Here is a 19291-nt window from a genome sequence, read left to right on the forward strand (position 1 = left end):
TAATACTAAATAGAGAGCACATGGATCCATACACTAGACTAACTCGGGAGTGGAAAATTGATTTTGTGATTTATATAGATTAGGGAGAACGTGCCAGACTCCAGGAAGAGAGTTTCCTTGAAACTCTTTGCTTCATGAGCCACCTTCCCAGCTTTCGCTTTGTCAAACTGACTCAACCAAAGTATGTGGCAACTGGTGAGGGAAACACAGCATTAATTCCAAACCAATTGTGAAGGACTAGTGACAGCAAGAGCAAGCAAGGACACGGGAGCCCTACTTGACCAGCAGCTCTGGTTCCTTCTGATTGGTGCTGGTATACCTTGGTTTCAAATACACTAGACAGATCCATGGTCCACAGAGGAGACACCACTTCCAGACGCTGTAACACACCCAGGATCTTAGGATTTCAGGATCCCAGGATAACAGGAGATTGGTCAAACCAGGATCTCAGGGTCACAGAGGAAGCTAGCTTGCCAAGAACTCTGACACACCCAGAATCTCAGGTTCACAGAAGCCCAGAATCACAGGATCAAAGAGAAAACTGGACTCTGAGGAGTCCTAAATCAACTGTGATTATAGTAAGGACAAGCTCCAATCAGATATATTGAAGGCAGCAAGCAATTAAGATAAACAGATGGCAGGAGGTAATCATAAGAACAGAAGCAACAAAAACCAAGGTTACATGGCATCATCAGAACCAAATTCTCCCATCATAGCAAGTCCTGGATACACCATCACACCAGAAAAGCAAGATATGGATCTAAATCACTTCTCATGATGATGATGGGGGACTTTAGACGGAAATAAATAACTCCCTTAACGAAATAGAGGAAAACACAAGTAAACAGCTAGAAGCCCTAACAGAGGAAACAAAAAAAAATCTCTTAGAGTTACAGGAAAACACTGCCAAACAGGTGAAAGAATAGAACAAAACAATCAAGGATATAAAAATAGAAGTAAAAACAATAAAGAAATCACAAAGGGGGACAACTCTGGAGACAGAAATCCTAGGAAAGAAATCAGGAAATATAGATGCAAGCATCAGCAATAGAATACAAGAGATGGAAGGGAGAATCCAAGTGCAGAAGATTCCATAGAAAACATGGACACAACAATCAAAGAAAATGCAAAATGCAAAAAGATCCTAAATCAAAACATCCAGGAAATGCAGGAACAATGAGAAGACCAAACCTACGGATAATAGGAGTAGATGAGAATGAAGATTTTCAACTTAAACGGCCAGCAAATGTCTTCAACAAAATTATAGAAGAAAACTTCCCTAACCTAAAGAAAGAGATGCCTATGAACATATAAGAAGCCTACAGAACTCCAAATAGACTGGACCAAAAAAGAAATTCCTCCTGATACATAATAATCAGAACAACAAATGTACTAAATAAGGAAAGAATATTAAAAGCACTAAGGGAAAAAGGTCAAGTAACAAATGAAGTCAGACCTATCAGAATTTCTTACTCGCGTTCACGCAACTGGCCAGGAAGATCGCAACAAACCGGAATCTTCTGCGGCAAAACTTTATTGCTTACATCTTCAGGAGCAAGAGAGCAAGAGCAAGAGCTCTATTGCTTACATCTTTAGGAGCCAGAGTGCAAGAGAGCAAGAGAGAGCAAGAGCAAGGGAGCAAGAGCTTTATTGCTTACATCTTTAGGAGCCAGAGCGCAAGAGCGCAAGAGTGCAAGAGTGCAAGAGCAAAAGCAAGAGAGAGAATGGCGAAACCCCGTCCCTTTTAAGGAGAATTATCCTCCGCCTAGGACGTGTCACTCCCTGATTGGCTGCAGCCCATCGGCCGAGTTGTCGTCACGGAGAAGGCAGAGCACATGGAGTGAAGAACTACCCTTGGCACATGCGCAGATTATTTGTTTACCACTTAGAACACAGGATGTCAGCGCCATCTTGCAACGGGCGAATGTGAGGGCGGCTCCCCACAGATCCCCCTTTTCTTTTAATAAGAGCAATAGGCCACCCATATTAATGAGAGTGGAGATAGAGGTCAAATCCCCAGTGTGCAGGTAAAGGAGCCGTACACATAACCTCCTCCCAGGCTCATCACCCAGAGGGGTCCTGGTCTGGTCCCATGTCGTTTTTCCTGGGGAGAAGGACACTTGGACACTCAACCTTCTTGAAAGATGACATGTCTCCCTAGAAGAGGCTCATATGTGCCGCAGAGCCCTTCTACTGCAGTGCTTAGCCGTGCAACTCTCTCGGGCTGCTGAAGCACACTCACTCTATCCCGTGCAATGAGACTAGCCTCGTGGGGTGCAAGAGCTGAATGGCCAGCGACCTATTGCTTAAGCATAGATAACCATATATCAGGGGAAGCACCATGTTCTAGAGCTGCAAGTGCCTGGGCAATAACCACCTTGTCTCTCCTAGTTTGGGCCTTAAGCTTACAGACCAACCAGAGAAGCAACACTAATCCACAGCAAAGTGTATCTCCAAATAATATCAATCCCACCCATTCTTTAAAGAAGGAAAATGCTGAGGAGATCCAATTGGGTAATCCTTTGGTCAGGGACAGGTCCAAGCGTGTGGAGTTGACCTGAATAATGGCAATTCTCAATTTCCAAAGGGTCTGTTCAAATTCAGCCATCCAATTCTGTAACATATACTGAGAAAGACTTTTTGACAAATTAGCTGCCCTAGTAAATTTCTCATACTGAATGGAAGTAACATATAATCCCGGAAACTTTTGTTCACATCCCAGCTGAGCTATTTGCCATAATACATCTAGCTGTTCCTGGACAAGATCTATGCGTTGATTAACCAGCATGAGACCTCCCTGTATCTTGACATTAGCTGAGGCCTGTTTATCTATGACTGTGGTCAGCGAGGCTGACAATGTGTTAATGGTGTCAGTCGTCTGGACCTGTCCAGACAGAGCCAAGACTGTCTGAATCAATGCCAAACCCAGTTCCTTGTTACTGGTAAAAAAGCAGGGGAATACTTGAGCATTATACATCACCGGCATTGGGAGTGGAAATGTCGACATTATCTCCCAACGCTGCTCTCTCTTTGTTATTGTCGCCCTGGACATCACCAAGACGAGGGACATCAGTATTCCCTTGGTCAGTCTGGATTTTTCGGGTGAGTCTTTCTGGTATCCAAAATGGGTTGTCTTCATTCTGTGGAAAAACACAAACAGCTCCCCGAGATCTGATTAAGATAGGATCCGGGCCATACCATTTATTATCAAGGACATTTTTCCATTTAACCATCTCATTGGGCCTATCTGGCTCTGAACAATGACGTTCAGCTGCAGTATGGCCATGAGCATCAAGATTTAAAAAATTGAGTGTAAAGAGTGCCATAGACACAGACACTCTTGGTACTCAGGCTAGAGCCTCCTCGACTCCCCTCTTCTGTTTTAATAGATAGGATTTGAGGGTGCGATGCGCACGCTCAACAATACCCTGTCCTTGAGGGTTGTATGGAAGTCCAGTCAGGTGGGTCATGTCCATCTTACGGCAGAACTGCTGGAATTTTTGAGATGTATAAGCTGGTCCATTATCAGTCTTAAGGAGTTTGGGTTTCCCCCAAGCACTCCATGCCTCAAGGCAATGTTGAATCACATGTGAGGCTTTTTCTCCGGTTAACGGAGAGGCAAACATGATGCCAGAGCAGGTGTCAATAGTGACATGTAAATATTGATTTTTCCCAAAGGAGGAAATATGCATGACATCCATTTGCCAGACCTGTAATGGCCTGACGCCACGAGGGTTTACCCCTACATGAGTAGTAGATAAAATTTGACAACAATCTAAAGGCATTATTAAGTAATCAGAATCATTTTCAGTAGAACTGATCCATCTGGCGGCTCGAGGAATACCAGAGGAAGGAAAAACAGCCATGTAGGCTTGGCAAAATTATTAGTTGAGCTATTCTGTCCCCTTGTGCTATAGAAAAGACAACTTGAGGACAAGAACAGAGAACCTGAAGTTCCCCTTTATAACCCTGATCTACAACTCCAGGGTGGACAATAAGACCTTGTAGGCTGCAAGAGCCTGCCTCTGTCATTCTGGCCACAAAATCTGAGGACTCCTGAGGTCCCTGGACGATCTTTGTTAGTTGTCCAGTGGCTTCACCTGCTCAGGAGAGCGCCTTCCAGGCCCTAATAGCCTTTTCATCTGATTCAGAACTACTAAGAACTGGCTCCTTGAGCTCATCTAGTGATGAGTATAGGCTCCTTCTCCTAGAAACCTCCGCTAATTGATCTTTTTTCTTTTCTTTTTTCTTTTTCTTCCTTCTAATCTCTCCCCAGGTATTTTTACCTGACCAAAACTTTTCCTCGGGCTCAAGACCCGTGGAAAGGCCTGTATACTTATTTTGTGCACCATATTTCCTCTTTGCTCCTACTCTCTCTCCCCGCTTTACTTCTGATAGATTGCCCTGAATTTCATCCAGAATTTGCAGCCCTGCCTTAACCGCTTGATAACATGTGAAAAGGAACAAAAAGGCTCCTAACACTAGAAAAAGTTCAAGGCCAAACATACCTTGTAAAGCTATTTCCCGCTTTACTTCTGATAGACTGTCTTGAATTTCGTTAGAAAGTTCAAGGCCAGACGTACCTTGTAAAGCTATTTCCCACTTTACTTCTGATAGACTGTCTTGAATTTCGTTAGAAAGTTCAAGACCAGACTTACCTTGTAAAGCTATACTTACGGGTACCCTGTTCCCCAGCTGAAGAGTTCTGAATTCACGCAGTTGAATCCTTCTCAACAGTCTGTGTTGCGGGAACACTTCATGACCACCGTTCCCCAGCTGAAGAGTTCTGAATCCAGGCTGGATCCTTCTCAACAGTCTGTTTTATGGGAACCTTTATGACCGTGACCCGAGTTCTGGTTCCGGAATGAGGGATCTTCCTTGCGCCGGTGATGGTAACCGTCCCGGGTTTTCTCATCCCGGGATTTCTCGTCCCAGGTCTTCTCATCCCGGGTTTCGGCACCAACTCTTACTCGCGTTCACGCGACTGGCCAGGAAGATCGCAACAAACCGGAATCTTCTGCGGCAAAACTTTATTGCTTACATCTTCAGGAGCAAGAGAGCAAGAGCAAGAGCTCTATTGCTTACATCTTTAGGAGCCAGAGCGCAAGAGAGCAAGAGAGAGCAAGAGCAAGGGAGCAAGAGCTTTATTGCTTACATCTTTAGGAGCCAGAGCGCAAGAGCGCAAGAGTGCAAGAGTGCAAGAGCAAAAGCAAGAGAGAGAATGGCGAAACCCCGTCCCTTTTAAGGAGAATTATCCTCCGCCTAGGACGTGTCACTCCCTGATTGGCTGCAGCCCATCGGCCGAGTTGTCGTCACGGGGAAGGCAGAGCACATGGAGTGAAGAACTACCCTTGGCACATGCGCAGATTATTTCTTTACCACTTAGAACACAGGATGTCAGCGCCATCTTGCAACGGGCGAATGTGAGGGCGGCTCCCCACAAGAATTACACCAGACAAAGTGACAGATACGTAGATCAATGGGATAGAATTGAAGACCCAGAAATGAATCCACACACTTATGGTCACTTGATGTTTGACAAGGGAGCTAAAACCATCCAGTGGAAAAAAGACAACATTTTCAACAAATGGTGCTGGCACAACTGGCAGTTATCAATTAGAAGAATGGGAATTGATCCATTCTTATCTCCTACAAATCTCAAGTCTAAGTGGATCAAAGACCTCCACATAAACAAGAGACACTGAAATTAATAGGGAAGAAAGTGGGGGAAAGCCTTTAAGATATGGGCACAGGGGAAAAATTCCTAAACAGAACAGCAATGGCTTGTGCTGTAAGATCAAGAATTTCCAAATGGGACCTCATAAAATTACAAAGCTTCTGTAAGGCAAAAGACACTGTCAAAAAGACAAAATGGCCACCAACAGACTGGGAAAGGATTTTTACCAATACTAAATGTGATATGGGACTAATATCCAATAAATACAAAGAGCTCAAGAAGCTGGACTCCAGAAATTCAAATAATCCCATTAAAAATGGGGTTCAGAGCTAAACAAAGAATTCTCAACTGAGGAGTATCAAATGTCTGAAAAGCACCTGGAAAAAATGTTCACCATCCTTAATCATGAGGGAAATGCAAATCAAAACAACCTGGAAATTCCACATCATACCAGTCAGAATGGCTAAGATCTAAAATTCAGGTGACAGCAGATGCTGGCAAGGATGTGGAGAAAGAGGAACACTCCTCCGTTGTTGGTGGGATTGCAAGCTTGTACAACCACTCTGGAAGTCAGTCTGGAGGTTCCTCAGAAAATTGGACATAATACTACCGGAAGATCCAGCAATAACTCTCCTGGGTATATACCCAGAAAAAGTTCTAACTGTTAATAAGAACACATGCTCCACTATGTAAATAACAGCCTTATTTATCATAGCCAGAAGATGAAAAGATCCCTGATGTCCCAGAACAGAGGAATGGATACAGAAAAGGTGGTATATTTACACAATGGAGTACTACTCAGCTATCAAAAAAAATGGATTTATGAAATGCTTGGACAAATGAATGAATCTGGAGGATATCATCCTTAGTGAGGTAACCCAATAACAAAAGAACTCATTAGATATGCACTCACTCATAAGTGGTTATTAGTACAGAAACATAGAGCACCCAAGAAACAATTTTCAAAATACAAGAAAATCAATACGAGGGAAGACCAATGGGTAGATACTTCCTTCCTCCTTAGAATAGGGAACAAAATACTCACGAAAAAGCAACAGAGATAAAGGTTGGAGCTAAAATGAAAGAATGGGCTATCCAGAGCCTACCCCACTAGGGGATCCATCCCATAGTCAGCCACCAAACCCAGACACTATTGCATATACCAGAAGATTTTGCTGAAGGGACCCTGTTATATCTGTCTCGTATGAGGCTATGCCAGTGCCTGGCAAATACAGAAGTGGATGCTCACAGTCATCTATAAGATGGAACACAGGGCCCCCAATGGAGAAGCTAGAGAAAGCACCCAAAGAGCTGAAAGGGTCTGCAACCCTATAGGTGGAACAACAATACGAACTAGCCAGTACCCCCAGAGCTCATATCTCTAGCTGCATATGAAGCAGAAGATGGCCTAGTCTGCCATCACAGGGAAGAGAGGCCCCTTGGTATTGCAAACTTATATGCCCCAGTACAGGGGAATGCCAGGGCCAAACGTGGGAGTGGGTGGGTAGGGGAGCAGGTTGGAGGGAGCGTATAGGGAACTTTCGGGATAGCATTTGAAATGTATATAAAGGGACCCTGATATAGCTGTCTCTTGTTAGACTAGGCTGGGGCCTAGCAAACACATAAGTAGATGCTCACAGTCAGCTATTGGATGGAACACAGGGCCCCCAATGGGGGAGCTAGAGAAAGTATACAAGGAGCTAAAGAGATCTGCAACCCTGTAGGTGCAACAATATTATGAACTAATCAGTACCCCAGAGCTCTTGACTCTAGCTGCATATGTATCAAAAGATGGCCTAGTTGGCATCACTGGAAAGAGATGCCCATTGGACATGCAAACTTTACATGTCCCAGTACAGGGGAATGCCAGGGCCAAAAAATGGGAATGGGTCGGTAGGGAAGTGGGGGGAGGGTATGGGGGAATTTTGGGATAGCATTCTAAATGTAATTGAGGAAAATACATAATAATAAAAAATATTTTTAAAAAAGAAAATATCTAATAAAAATAAATAAAAAAGAAGTTAAAAGTTAAAATTAAAAAAAAAAGAATTACACCAAACTTCTCACCAGAGACTATGAAAGAGAAAAGATCCTGTCAAGATGTTATACAGATCCTGAGACAACACAAATGCCAGACCGGGCTACTATACCCAGCAAAACTCTCAATTACCATAGATGGACAAACAAAAGTATTCCATGACAAAATGAAATTCATACAATATCTTTCTAAGAACCCAGCCCTTCAAAGGTAATAAAGGGAAAACTCCAACACAAGGAGGGAATGACACCCTAGAAGAAGCAAGAAAGTAATCCTTTAACAAACCTAAAAGAAGATAGCCTCAAAAACAAAATCCCAAGTCTAATAAGAAAAATAACAGGAAGTAACAATTACTTTTCCTTAATAACTCTTAATATCAATGGACTCAATTCCCCAATAAAAAGACATAGACTGACAGACTAGGTACATAAACAGGACCCAATATATTGTGGTATACAGGAAACCAACCTCAGGGACAAAGACAGACACTACCTCATAGTAAGAGGCTGGAAAATAATTTTCCAAGCAAATGGTCTGAAGAAACAAGCTGGAGAAGCCATTCTAATATAGAATAAAATTTACTTCCAACCCAAAGTTATCAAAAAAGACAAGGAGGGGCACTTCATACTCATAAAAGGTAAAATCTTCTTAAATGAAGCCTCAATTCTGAATATCTATGCTCCAAATGCAAGAGCATCCACATTCAGTAAAGAACCTTTAGTAAAACTCAAAGAACACATTGGACTACACACAATAATAGTGGGAGACTTTAACACCCCACTCTCATCAATGGACAGTTCCTGGAAACAGAATCTAAACAAAGACTCAGTGAAACTAACAGAAGTTGTGAAATATTTTACCCTAGACAAAAAGGATATACCTTCTTCTCAGCACCTCATGGTATCTTCTCCAAAATTGACCATATAATCAGTCACAAAACAGGCCTCAACAGATACGAAAATATTGAAATAATCCCATGCATCCTATCAGATCAGCACAGACTAAGGCTGATCTTCAATACTGTCATAAATAATAGAAAGTCAACATTCACAAGGAAAGTGAACAAACACTACCCAATGATACCTTGGTCAAGGAAGAAATAAAGGAAGAAATTAAAGACTTTTAAGAGTTTAATGGAAATGAAGCCACAACATACCCAAATTTATGGGACACAATGAAAGCAGTCCTAAGAGGAAAACTCATAGCTCTGAATGCCACCAAAAAAACAAAAGCAACAACAACAAAAAACCTAAAGAGAGCATGCCCTAACAGCCTGAAGCACATCTAAAAGCTGTAGAACAAAAGGAAGCAAATTTTCCCAAGAAGAATAGATAGCAGGAAATAATCAAACTCAAGGCTGAAATCAACTAAATAGAAACAAAAAGAACCATGGAAAGAAACTCTTAGCTAGACTAATTAGAGGGCACAGGGACAGTATGCTAATTAACAAAAATCAGAAATGAATGGGAAACATAGCACCAAAACTTGAGGAAATCCAAAGCATCATCAGATCCTACTACAAAAAGCTATCCTCAACATAACTGGAAAACCTGGATGAAATGGACAACTTCCTAGACAGATACGAGTTACCCAAGTTAAATCAATATAACCTTAAGGATCTAAACAGCCCCATATCCCTGAAAGAAAGAAAAGCAGTCATTAATAATCTTCCAAGTAAAAAAATCCCAGGACCAGATGGGTTTAGTGCAGAGTTTTATCAGACCTTCAAAGAAGACCTAATTCCAATTCTCCTCAAACTTTTTCACAAAATAGAAACAGAAGGTACTCTACCCATTTCATTCTATGAAGCAAGATTACTCTGATAACTAAACCACACAAAGACCCAACAAAGAAAGAGAACTTCAGACCAATTTCCCTTATGAATATTGATGCAAAAATACTCAATAAAATTCTCACAAACCGAATTCAAGAACACATCAAAACAATGTGGGATGTGATCCATCATGATCATATAGGCTTCATCCCAGGGATGCAAGGATGGTTCAATATATGGAAATCCATAACTGTAATCCACTATGTAAACAAACTCAAAGACAAAAACCACATGTTCATCTCATTTGATAGTGAGAAAGCATTCAACAAAATCTAACACCTCATCATGATAAATGTGTTGGAAAGATCAGGAAGTCAAATCCCCTACCTAAACATAATAAAAGCAATCTACAGCAAACCAGTAGCCAACATCAAACTAAATGGTGAGAAAGTGGAAGCAATCCCAATAAAATCAGGGACTAGATAAGGCTCACCATTCTTTCCCTACCCATCCAACATAGTACTTGAAGTCCTAGCCAGAGCAATTAGACCACAAAAGGGATCAAAGGAATACAAATTGGAAAGGAAGAAGTCAAAATATCATTATTTGCAGGTGATATGATAGTATATATAAGTGATCCTAAAAATTCCACCAGAGAAATCCTAAACCTGATATACAACTTCAGTGTAGTAGCTGGATATAAAATTAACTCAAAGAAATCAGGGGCCTTTCTGTACAAAAAAGAATAAACAGCCTGAGAAAGAAATTAGGGAAACAACACCTTTCACAATAGTGACAAATAATAGAAAATACCTTGGTGTGACTCTAACTAAGGAAATGAAAGATCTGTATGATAAGAATTTCAAGTCTCTGAGAAAGAAATCAATGATGATGCCAGAATATGGAAAGCTCTGCCATGCTCATAGATTGGCATGAGTAATATAGTCAAAATGGCTATCTTGCTGAAAGCAATCTACAGATTCAATGTAATTCCCATCACAATTCCAGTTGGGTTGTTTTCCTTTTTATATTTGCTTTGGGGTTTTTGGGTTTTTTTTTTGTTTTGTTTTTTTTGTTTGTTTTTTTTTTGCATTGTTTGTGTACTGTTGTTCTTATTAGGTTTTTTAGTGCTAAGATGAACAACATGGTCAAAGCAACTTGAAGAGGAAATGGTTTCTTTCACCTTACATGTCTCAGAGTAGCTTTAGTCACTGAAGAAGTTCATGGCAGAGCAAAAGCAGTGCAACTACCTGGATGTAGGAGATGATGCTGAGGAAATGAAGAAATCTGCTCATTAGCTTGTTCCTCATGACTTGCTCAGCCTAATTTCTTATAATATCCAGGACCAAATGCCCAAGGGTGCAGAAATTTATCTATAGGCCACTTTTATGAAGAAAGTTTTTTTTAATAGTGATTTCCTTTACTCAAAAAACTCTAACTTGTATCAAATTGACATGAAACTTGCAGGTATTACTGTAGACCCTAATAACCTGTCATATGTATGACTTTTTTTATTATTCTATATGTTGGCTTATCAGTCAAATAACAAATAATGTATCTTTTTAATTTACTCAAAGGTGTTGAAATATCATTTCCACATTGAAAACTCATGTTGGCATTTTATAAAGGTATACAGAATATTTTTCAAAAAATAAATGTACTCTTAATTACCACATCCAAAGATTAAATATAATAATTTTCAATAGATTAATGGATGAATATGATATGAGGTAACCAGGCATGGGGTACCATTCAGACAAATAAGAAATGAGGGGTTGGGGACTTAAACTGCATGAAAACAACAATTTTATTCAGAAAGACAAAATAAAAACTCTATACTGTTTTAATTATTATTTTATTTATTTACATTTCAATTGTTGTTCCCATTCCCGGTTTCCACTCTAAAAACCACCATCACATCCCCCCTCCCCTTTGCCTCTATGAGGGTGTTACCCTACCCACACATCCATTCTAGCCTCACTGCTCTAGTGTCCTCTTATGCTGGGGTACCAAGTATCCACAGAACCAAAGGCCTCCCCTCACGCTGATGCCAGATAAGGAAATTCTCTGCTACATAAGCAGCTGCAGCCATGGGTCCCTCTATGTGTACTCTTTGATTGGTTGTTTTGTTCTTTGAAGCACTTGGTGGTCCAGTTAGTTGATACAGTTGTTCTTCCTATGGGGTTTCAATCCCCTTCAAGTCCTTCAGTCCATCCCCTATTCCTTCCATTATGGTCAGTTGTTACGTTAACACAAAACTTTATAAAATGCCGAGAAAGGGCAAATTATAGAAACAATAAAATAATGATTAAATATTAATTATTAGGAGAAGAGAAAGATAAAATGATCAGGCCTCAGAACATAGTGAAACATTGTATGTAACTACAATGAAAAATATTTCTCATTACTCATGTGTTGAAAGTCTTGTTTTGTAAACCAAGATAGAATCAAAAGGTAAGCTCTGCCTTCTGATTGATAATGGTGGGCCAGTGTGGGCCCATTGATTGTGATAGGTATACCACTGTAATGCAGATGCTGATACTGGTACATGAATTGGGGCTAGTGATATATAGGATATCTCTGGAACTCTTGGATCAATCTACGATGAAATTTTTTTTCTGAATATAAACAAATTAGTGCAATCCAACAGTCACTTGAATGATAAATTATAACATCAAACAGCATTTTGAAGTTATATAAATAGATGGTATTAATACAAAATACACAACCTATGTGAGAATGACAATAATTTACCACTCCATAATAGAAAAAAAAATGTTTCTTTCAAGAAATTGGTGCTGTTGGCTAAGATTGAAGAAGCCAGTCTGGGAGTCAGTTGTGTATGTGTTCTTTCTAAGCATTGAATAGAAAGAGTAGATGTGTATAGTTATTGTATGGTATTTTAAATCACACTCTTTTCTAGTCTTTTTAAAATTTAAATCTTATTTATTTATATTCCAAATTTTGATCACTCCCAGTCCCCTTTCCAGGAGTTCTTCACTCTACCCCCCATTTGCCTCTGAGATGCTGCTCCCAACCCTATCTACCCACTGTCCTCAACCACCTACCCCCCTCATCCATCCAACCCTCCCTACCTCATCCCTCTACCACCATATCCTTTTTCCTGAGGCATAAATCTTTACAAGATTAGACACCTGCTCTTCCACTGAAGCCAGGAAAAACAGTCCTCTTCTCCATATGTGCTAGGGGCCATGGACCAACCCATGTATGCTTTCTGCATGGTGGCTTTGTCTCTGGGAGCTCCCAGGGGTGCAGGATAGTTGGTATTATTGGTTTTTCTGTAGGGTTGCTATTCCCTTTAGCTCTACCAACCAAGATCAGCAGTGGCTAATAGCACAAATGATGTCCATATTTTCATTATGACCAAAAACATGCCAGAGTCTTCCTTTAGATCTTAAGATAGTATAGATAGCCTGTCTCTAAAATTCAGGATGAGTTTCTACATAATTGTACATCTTTGTGTACCAGGGATTATGTTACACCAGGAATTTTTTTCCAAACTATACTATGTTTAAGTTTGTTGGGAATAGACTACCTGACACCAGACACCCCAAGTCTGATCCAGGTTAATAAAATCAATTTAAACTGAGTTTTCTTCTCACATTTTTGCAGTTTTCTTACTCTCCTAGAAACTGGCAGGATTGCCCTCACTCAGAGAATATTGTGTACCAGATCCGCTGCCACTGAACCGTGATGGCACATCATCTGCCAAGCTGGTTGTACTGTAGATCAGGAGCTGAGAAGATTTTCCCTGTTTCTGCTGATACCAATGTAATTCACTATAAATTTTCTCACTTTTTAGACATCTGACTATGATGCTTTCTCTCACAGACAAAGACAGGGAGGCTGGAGAGTGAGTCAACTGGATGTCACATCTGGCATCTATGATTGAAAAATTAAAATTCCCCATTTTTAACTCTGTTGCAAGAGGATTTTCACTGAGACCAACGAGGACTGACTACACCCAGTTGAATAAATTTCCAGTGCTGTATTCATTACCTGTAAGCCACAGCATCAACAACCTTAGTGCTGAGTGGGCATACTCATATCTGTGCTGTGACCTATGTGAGGATGACTCCAGGATAGCGTGTGACCTGATGGTGAAGAAGTCCTCATGTCAGTGGGCTGTGCTTTGGGTACATGCAAACCAGCAAAGTGTAGGCATAGCTGCGGGACTCATCAATTTAGTTGATCATTGAAGGCCCCTGATTCTTTTATATTTGAAATTGAGGCTCAAACAAGATTTATTTGTGGAGTGTGTGCTTCTCTTTGAACAAGAGATAATAGCAACTGTGAATGAGGTGCACCTTATTTTGATTTCTATCATGTTCTATGTGGTTTCCTTGTTATGTTTTCCTCCATATCAGGCTGCTTCAAACATTGTACCATTCTAGACAGTATATAATTGGTTCCATGACCTTTCAAAGCTAAAGGTAGATGTTATTGTGGCCATACAAATTCTTCTGTTTTTTTTCCTGTGTTTATTTAGGAACCTGAATTTTTATTACAAATTTTCCCCTTACCTTTCCATATTCCAAGTCCCACCAAATACATGTCCTGTCCTCTTTCAAATTCATGGCCTCTTTTTCCATTAATTATTTTGTATGGACTCACATATTTGTAAACACACTCACAAGCAAATTCCTAAATATAACTCATTGAATCCATGTAACATTTATTGTATGTATGTTTTCATGGCTGACTTTTACAACGTGGACAATAATTATTGTGTTCTTCCCTAATGAGGAGCACCTCTTCTGCTAGCATTTTTACCAGTTTCTCTATAGATTTTGTAAATATAAAGCCTCATAGGCTTTTGACCATCCTGGTTGTCATGTTCATTGGTATTTTCCTAGTTCAATTCACATTTTAGTAGTTAGGTTGTTGAGACAAAACATGGATAGATAGATAGATAGATAGATAGATAGATAGATAGATAGATTATTTATTTACTATTCCATAAAACCTCATAGGAAACTGCCTTATCCTCTAGCTTTATCTGTCTTTCCACTTCCTTTCCTTAAATGTTCTCTGAGCATTGGGTATGGGAGCCTTTTGTAGAAGTTTGGACTGAGCACCAGAATTCACCTTGCAGCTTCTTATTCACAATTATTCTCAGAAGAGTAATAGAATAATACTAGAAGGTGTGGTTTGTAAGGAAAGAAGAAATCTCGCATAAATAACCCATATTTTCAGGTAAATAATCTCACTTTAATTATTTATGACAGCTCAGCTACTGAAGATTTGCTTCCATCAAGCCAGACAATGCCGTGGGTTTTCTCTGCTCTTTCTATGCACATGAGCTCCATTCCTAGATTCATCTGGGATTATAACTATATCCAATATTCCTGTGAGTCTGCAGATTTTGGCACATGACTTCATTCCAGTTTTATCACAAGTTATATATTAGATGTATGTGAGTATTCTCTTAGAAATAATTAGAAATGTCCTAAAATATTTAATGGATCTCACACTTGCATATGCTATGGGCACCAAACTTTTCTAAATATTAAGGAAGATATGTATATTAGTCTATGTTTAGGACAGAAGAAGACCAGGCTGTGTGGAGAAAGAGCATTATAAGAAAGTAAAGGTAGAAGATATATATGGGGAATTGTATTTATAGAAGTGTCCAGACTTAGTGTGAGTTTCTATGAATGGTTGAATGGGAATAGTTTTCATGTACAGACAACCATACTTTAAGAGACAGATTTTACAGGGTGAGACTGACACATAGCCATGTCCTGAAGATGTTGATTAACACAGTAGTTGTGTCAGAAAGAATGGGTAGGTAGATAGGTCAATAAACTGATTGATCTGAAAAACTAATGATGTGGGTGAATCTGAAGTATGTGGTCACAGTGTTTCCATTCAGGGATATATCAAAGATATAGTTATGTGCAATAGAGATAAAAATTTTCATCTAGCGCGAATTCTATTCACAAATATTAATATATTTTATATACTAATACCATATATACGTGCTTTGACTAAGCAATAAAATCATGCCAATAAACACAGTCAATAAAATACTAATTTATTTCTCTGTTTCATAAAGTTTAGCCCAGGACACTCATACACATTGTCATTATGTGAGCTGTATTTGTTCTCTACATAGAAGCAGAAGTGAATTTACTGTTACCCTGATACATGCTCAGTGTGATTTACAGGCCTCACACCTGAGGCACTCAACAGAGAAGATTATTTCCTGTCTTATTACCTGGAATGCTTGACCTCACTTGCGACACACATGCTTTATGGATGGATTGACACAGTGCCTAGGTTCTTTCAGGTGCTACCTCTAACTTCACCTCCTTCATGAAGTTGCATTCTCATAACAGTCTACAGTTATTCCTGGATACAAGACATGATACAATGGAAGAACTTGGTGAGTCTCTCACTACTCTACATCAGTCCTTTTCACAATCCTCTGAAAGCACATTTTCTAGCACACTTCATTCTCTTAGAGCACATATTTCTATGGTCCATCTATGATCTAACTCTCAAACTTCTGGTTAAACTTGCATAAGCATCCAAATTTTCTTATCCATAGAAATATATAAATTGATGGAATTACTCAGAAGAAAAAAAAAAGCATCACCTAAAGGAAGACTTGAGCTTGTGTCTCTAGTTGCATATGTAGCAGAAGATGGCCTAGTAGGTCATCAATGGGATGAGAGGCCCTTAGTCTTGTGAAGATTATATGCCCCAGTACAGGGGAATGCCAGGGCCATGAAGCAGGAGTGGGTGGGTTGGAGATCCGGGTGGGGAGAGGGTATAGGGGACTTTTGGGATAGCATTTGAAATGTAAATGAAGTAAATATCTAATTTAAAAACTAGGCTTGCCTAATTTTAGTATCGTAGTTCCGGTGCCTGAATTGTGGTCTATGTCTTGTTGACCGAAGAGTACTGGTAAACCAAAGCATAGGTGCTACATATTCAGTGTGAAGAAAGTACAAGCCCTCAGATCCTTGCAAGAAAAGTAACAAGAGATTTTAGATATCTGAGGTTCAAATTCATATTGGTTCACAGCCAATTTCTTCAAGGCCAAAAATATAGGAGTGTTGTAATATATTCTATCATTTATAAAAAGCTGCAGATAGTCTTCCAAAGAAGAAAAAAATGAACACAGAAAATTTTATTTGCATAGTTATACTATTAGAAAGATTCAAGATAGAAAATATATTTAGAAAAGAAAGTTATAGAAAACCAGTGAATGATACACCTTAATGATCTTTTTCACTTTCTATCAAGCTGGAGCTATTCTGTCAGCTGTATCATATCAAGTATTTTTTTTTAGACTTTATGTCAGATGTATATTATGTCAAGTATGGCTTTTTTTTAGTGTTACTCATTCTATGTCTTCCTATGCCCTTTAATGTTACCAAATTTGATAAATATTGAGGATGCTAATAAGCACCCTCTATTCACATTAAAAGGGTATATAAGCTTTAGTTCTAATTGCTTTATGTTGGATGCCATTTATGAAAGTTTTTTCTTCAGATTCATTTAAAAATCTCTGCAATTTTTGAGGATTGATGTTCTCTGATACATAAAAATTTCTAAAAGCTTCAAGAAGTAAAAATTTTAATCACCCTCCCTGTGAACAATATATTCACCTCATCCAGGTCTCCCTAATTATATGATTCTCAATAAAGAGAGATGTGTCAAATGGGAGTAAGAACGTGGTTTCTCATGGAAACAGAGGACAAATTTACAGGGAGCTATGATCACAGGGGGTGTGGATTTAGATGATACAGGAGGTGGGCAGGATCTCACAGGATGTGGGGGAAGGAATACTGTAGCTGTTTGTATTCTAACACTAATTGGGCACCCTAAGATTGTTTGCAAGAGAGGCTCTGCACATACATTTTAGGAACTGACTCAAGTTAATTCTGATTGGTAAATAAATATGCCAGCAGCCAATAGCTGAGGAGAAAAGACATGGGCCATAGGCAGGCCTTAGGGTTCCTGGTCTTGGGAATATGAGGAGGAAAGGGGGGCTCAGAGACCTGCATTGAAGGGAAATAGTATGTAGGGGGTGGGAGAAGCAGAGCCTCCGTGTAAAGAGGACAAGAGCACAAAGGGCTGCTCAATTGGGTCAACATCAGCCAGGATGGAATATAGAAATTAGAAAGTAGTAATATGGGCTTATCATTGGGAGGTAGGTTCGAATAACTTAGTGTTTAGGCAGTTACTCAGCCAGTGTGATACTTAAAGCACATTAAAATATAAAGGCTGTGTGTCTCTGGGAACATAAATTGGCTAGGACAGGAAGGAAGCCTGTGACAGGGTTTATTAAAAATTAATAAAATAGAAAAATATAGTCAGAAGACATTGTATGTAAAGTCTATTTTGAATGAAAAATAAAATCAATGAAAATGTGCACATAAGTTTAAAATTAGCACAGAAACCTTATTCAAAGTGAGTGGAATTTTTTCTTAAATTTACTTACCCCTTTTGTTGCACTATAATGGGTTCTAAGCTTCTAAAATATGAACCTATATTGGACAAACCATACTTGAACCAAGAAAGCAGTGATAAGAGTGGCCAGTACATCAAATGCTAACTTGTGGTAGGCCTTAACTTTTAAAACTTTTACTACTTCTTTGACAATCTCATATGTCCATATAATAAATTCTGATTATTCTCTTCCCCAATCATCTACCATCTCTATCCCCCTGCTCTCTTGCATCCAAGTGTCTTCCCAAGAATCAGAACATTGGTTTGTTTTTATGACCTATTAACCAATGCCTTCTGTTGGACCAGAGTTGCTCAACTGTCCTAATGTTGTAACACTTTAATATAGTTTCTCATGTTCTGGTGAGTCTCAAGTACAAAATTATTTAAAATCCCTACTTCATAACTGTAACTTTGCTACTCTTATGAATTGTAATGTGTACATCTTATATTTCTGATGATGATTGATGATTCCTGTGAAAGGGTCATTAGCCACTCAAAGTGGTCCCAACTCACAGCTGGAGAGTCTCCGTAATGGTCCATTGGACTAGGACTACTGTTTGGAGCCTGTTATGCTTACCAGTAGGTACATAGTTGAAAGGATTAGCTCCCCCTCCTCCAAATCTATAGCAAGTATCATCTCCGCAGAGGGTAGTTAGATATGGTTTGGAAAACTGATTTTCAATGTCTAAAAACAAAAATTTTTACATGTACATAAATGTAAACAATATAAAGGATTATAGGGATAAAGTTACTCAGACCCATGGTACAGAAATGTGATATAGTAAAGAGAGAAAAAAATCTTAGACATGGGTAAGATGATGGCAAGCTTTTTTTTTTTTTAAATTAGGCATTTTCCTCGTTTACATTTTCAATGCTATCCCAAAGGTCCCCCATACCCACCCCCCCCAATCCCCTACCCACCCACTCCCCCTTTTTGGCCCTGGCGTTCCCCTGTACTGGGGCATATAAAGTTTGCAAGTCCAATGGGCCTCTCTTTGCAGTGATGGCCGACTAGGCCATCTTTTGATACATATGCAGCTAAAGACAAGAGCTCCTGGGTACTGGTTAGTTCATAATGTTGTTCCACCTATAGGGTTGCAGTTCCCTTTAGCTCCTTGGGTAATTTCTCTAGCTCCTCCATTAGGGGCCATGTGACCCATCCAATAGCTGACTGTGATCATCCACTTCTGTGTTTGCTAGGCCCCGGCATAGTCTCACAAGAGAGAGCTATATCTGGGTCCTTTCAGCGAAATCTTGCTAGTGTATGCAATGGTGTCAGCATTTGGAAGCTGATTATGGGATGGATCCCTGCATATGG

At 39.6% G+C, this 19291-nt stretch overlaps 1 pseudogene and 1 further gene; one reads left to right on the top strand and one right to left on the bottom strand.

The window, feature by feature from the left end:
- Igk (immunoglobulin kappa chain complex) overlaps nucleotides 1-19291 on the top strand; it is a 3171119-nt gene that overhangs the window by 2147764 nt on the left and 1004064 nt on the right.
- Nucleotides 13099-13557, bottom strand: Igkv12-49 (immunoglobulin kappa chain variable 12-49; annotated as a pseudogene). Its single transcript is given in 2 exon segments — nucleotides 13099-13392; nucleotides 13510-13557. Coding segments are annotated over 2 exon segments (342 nt in total).

The sequence above is a fragment of the Mus musculus genome, chromosome 6 (assembly GCF_000001635.26).
Source record: "Mus musculus strain C57BL/6J chromosome 6, GRCm38.p6 C57BL/6J".
Taxonomy (NCBI): Eukaryota; Metazoa; Chordata; class Mammalia; order Rodentia; family Muridae; genus Mus; species Mus musculus.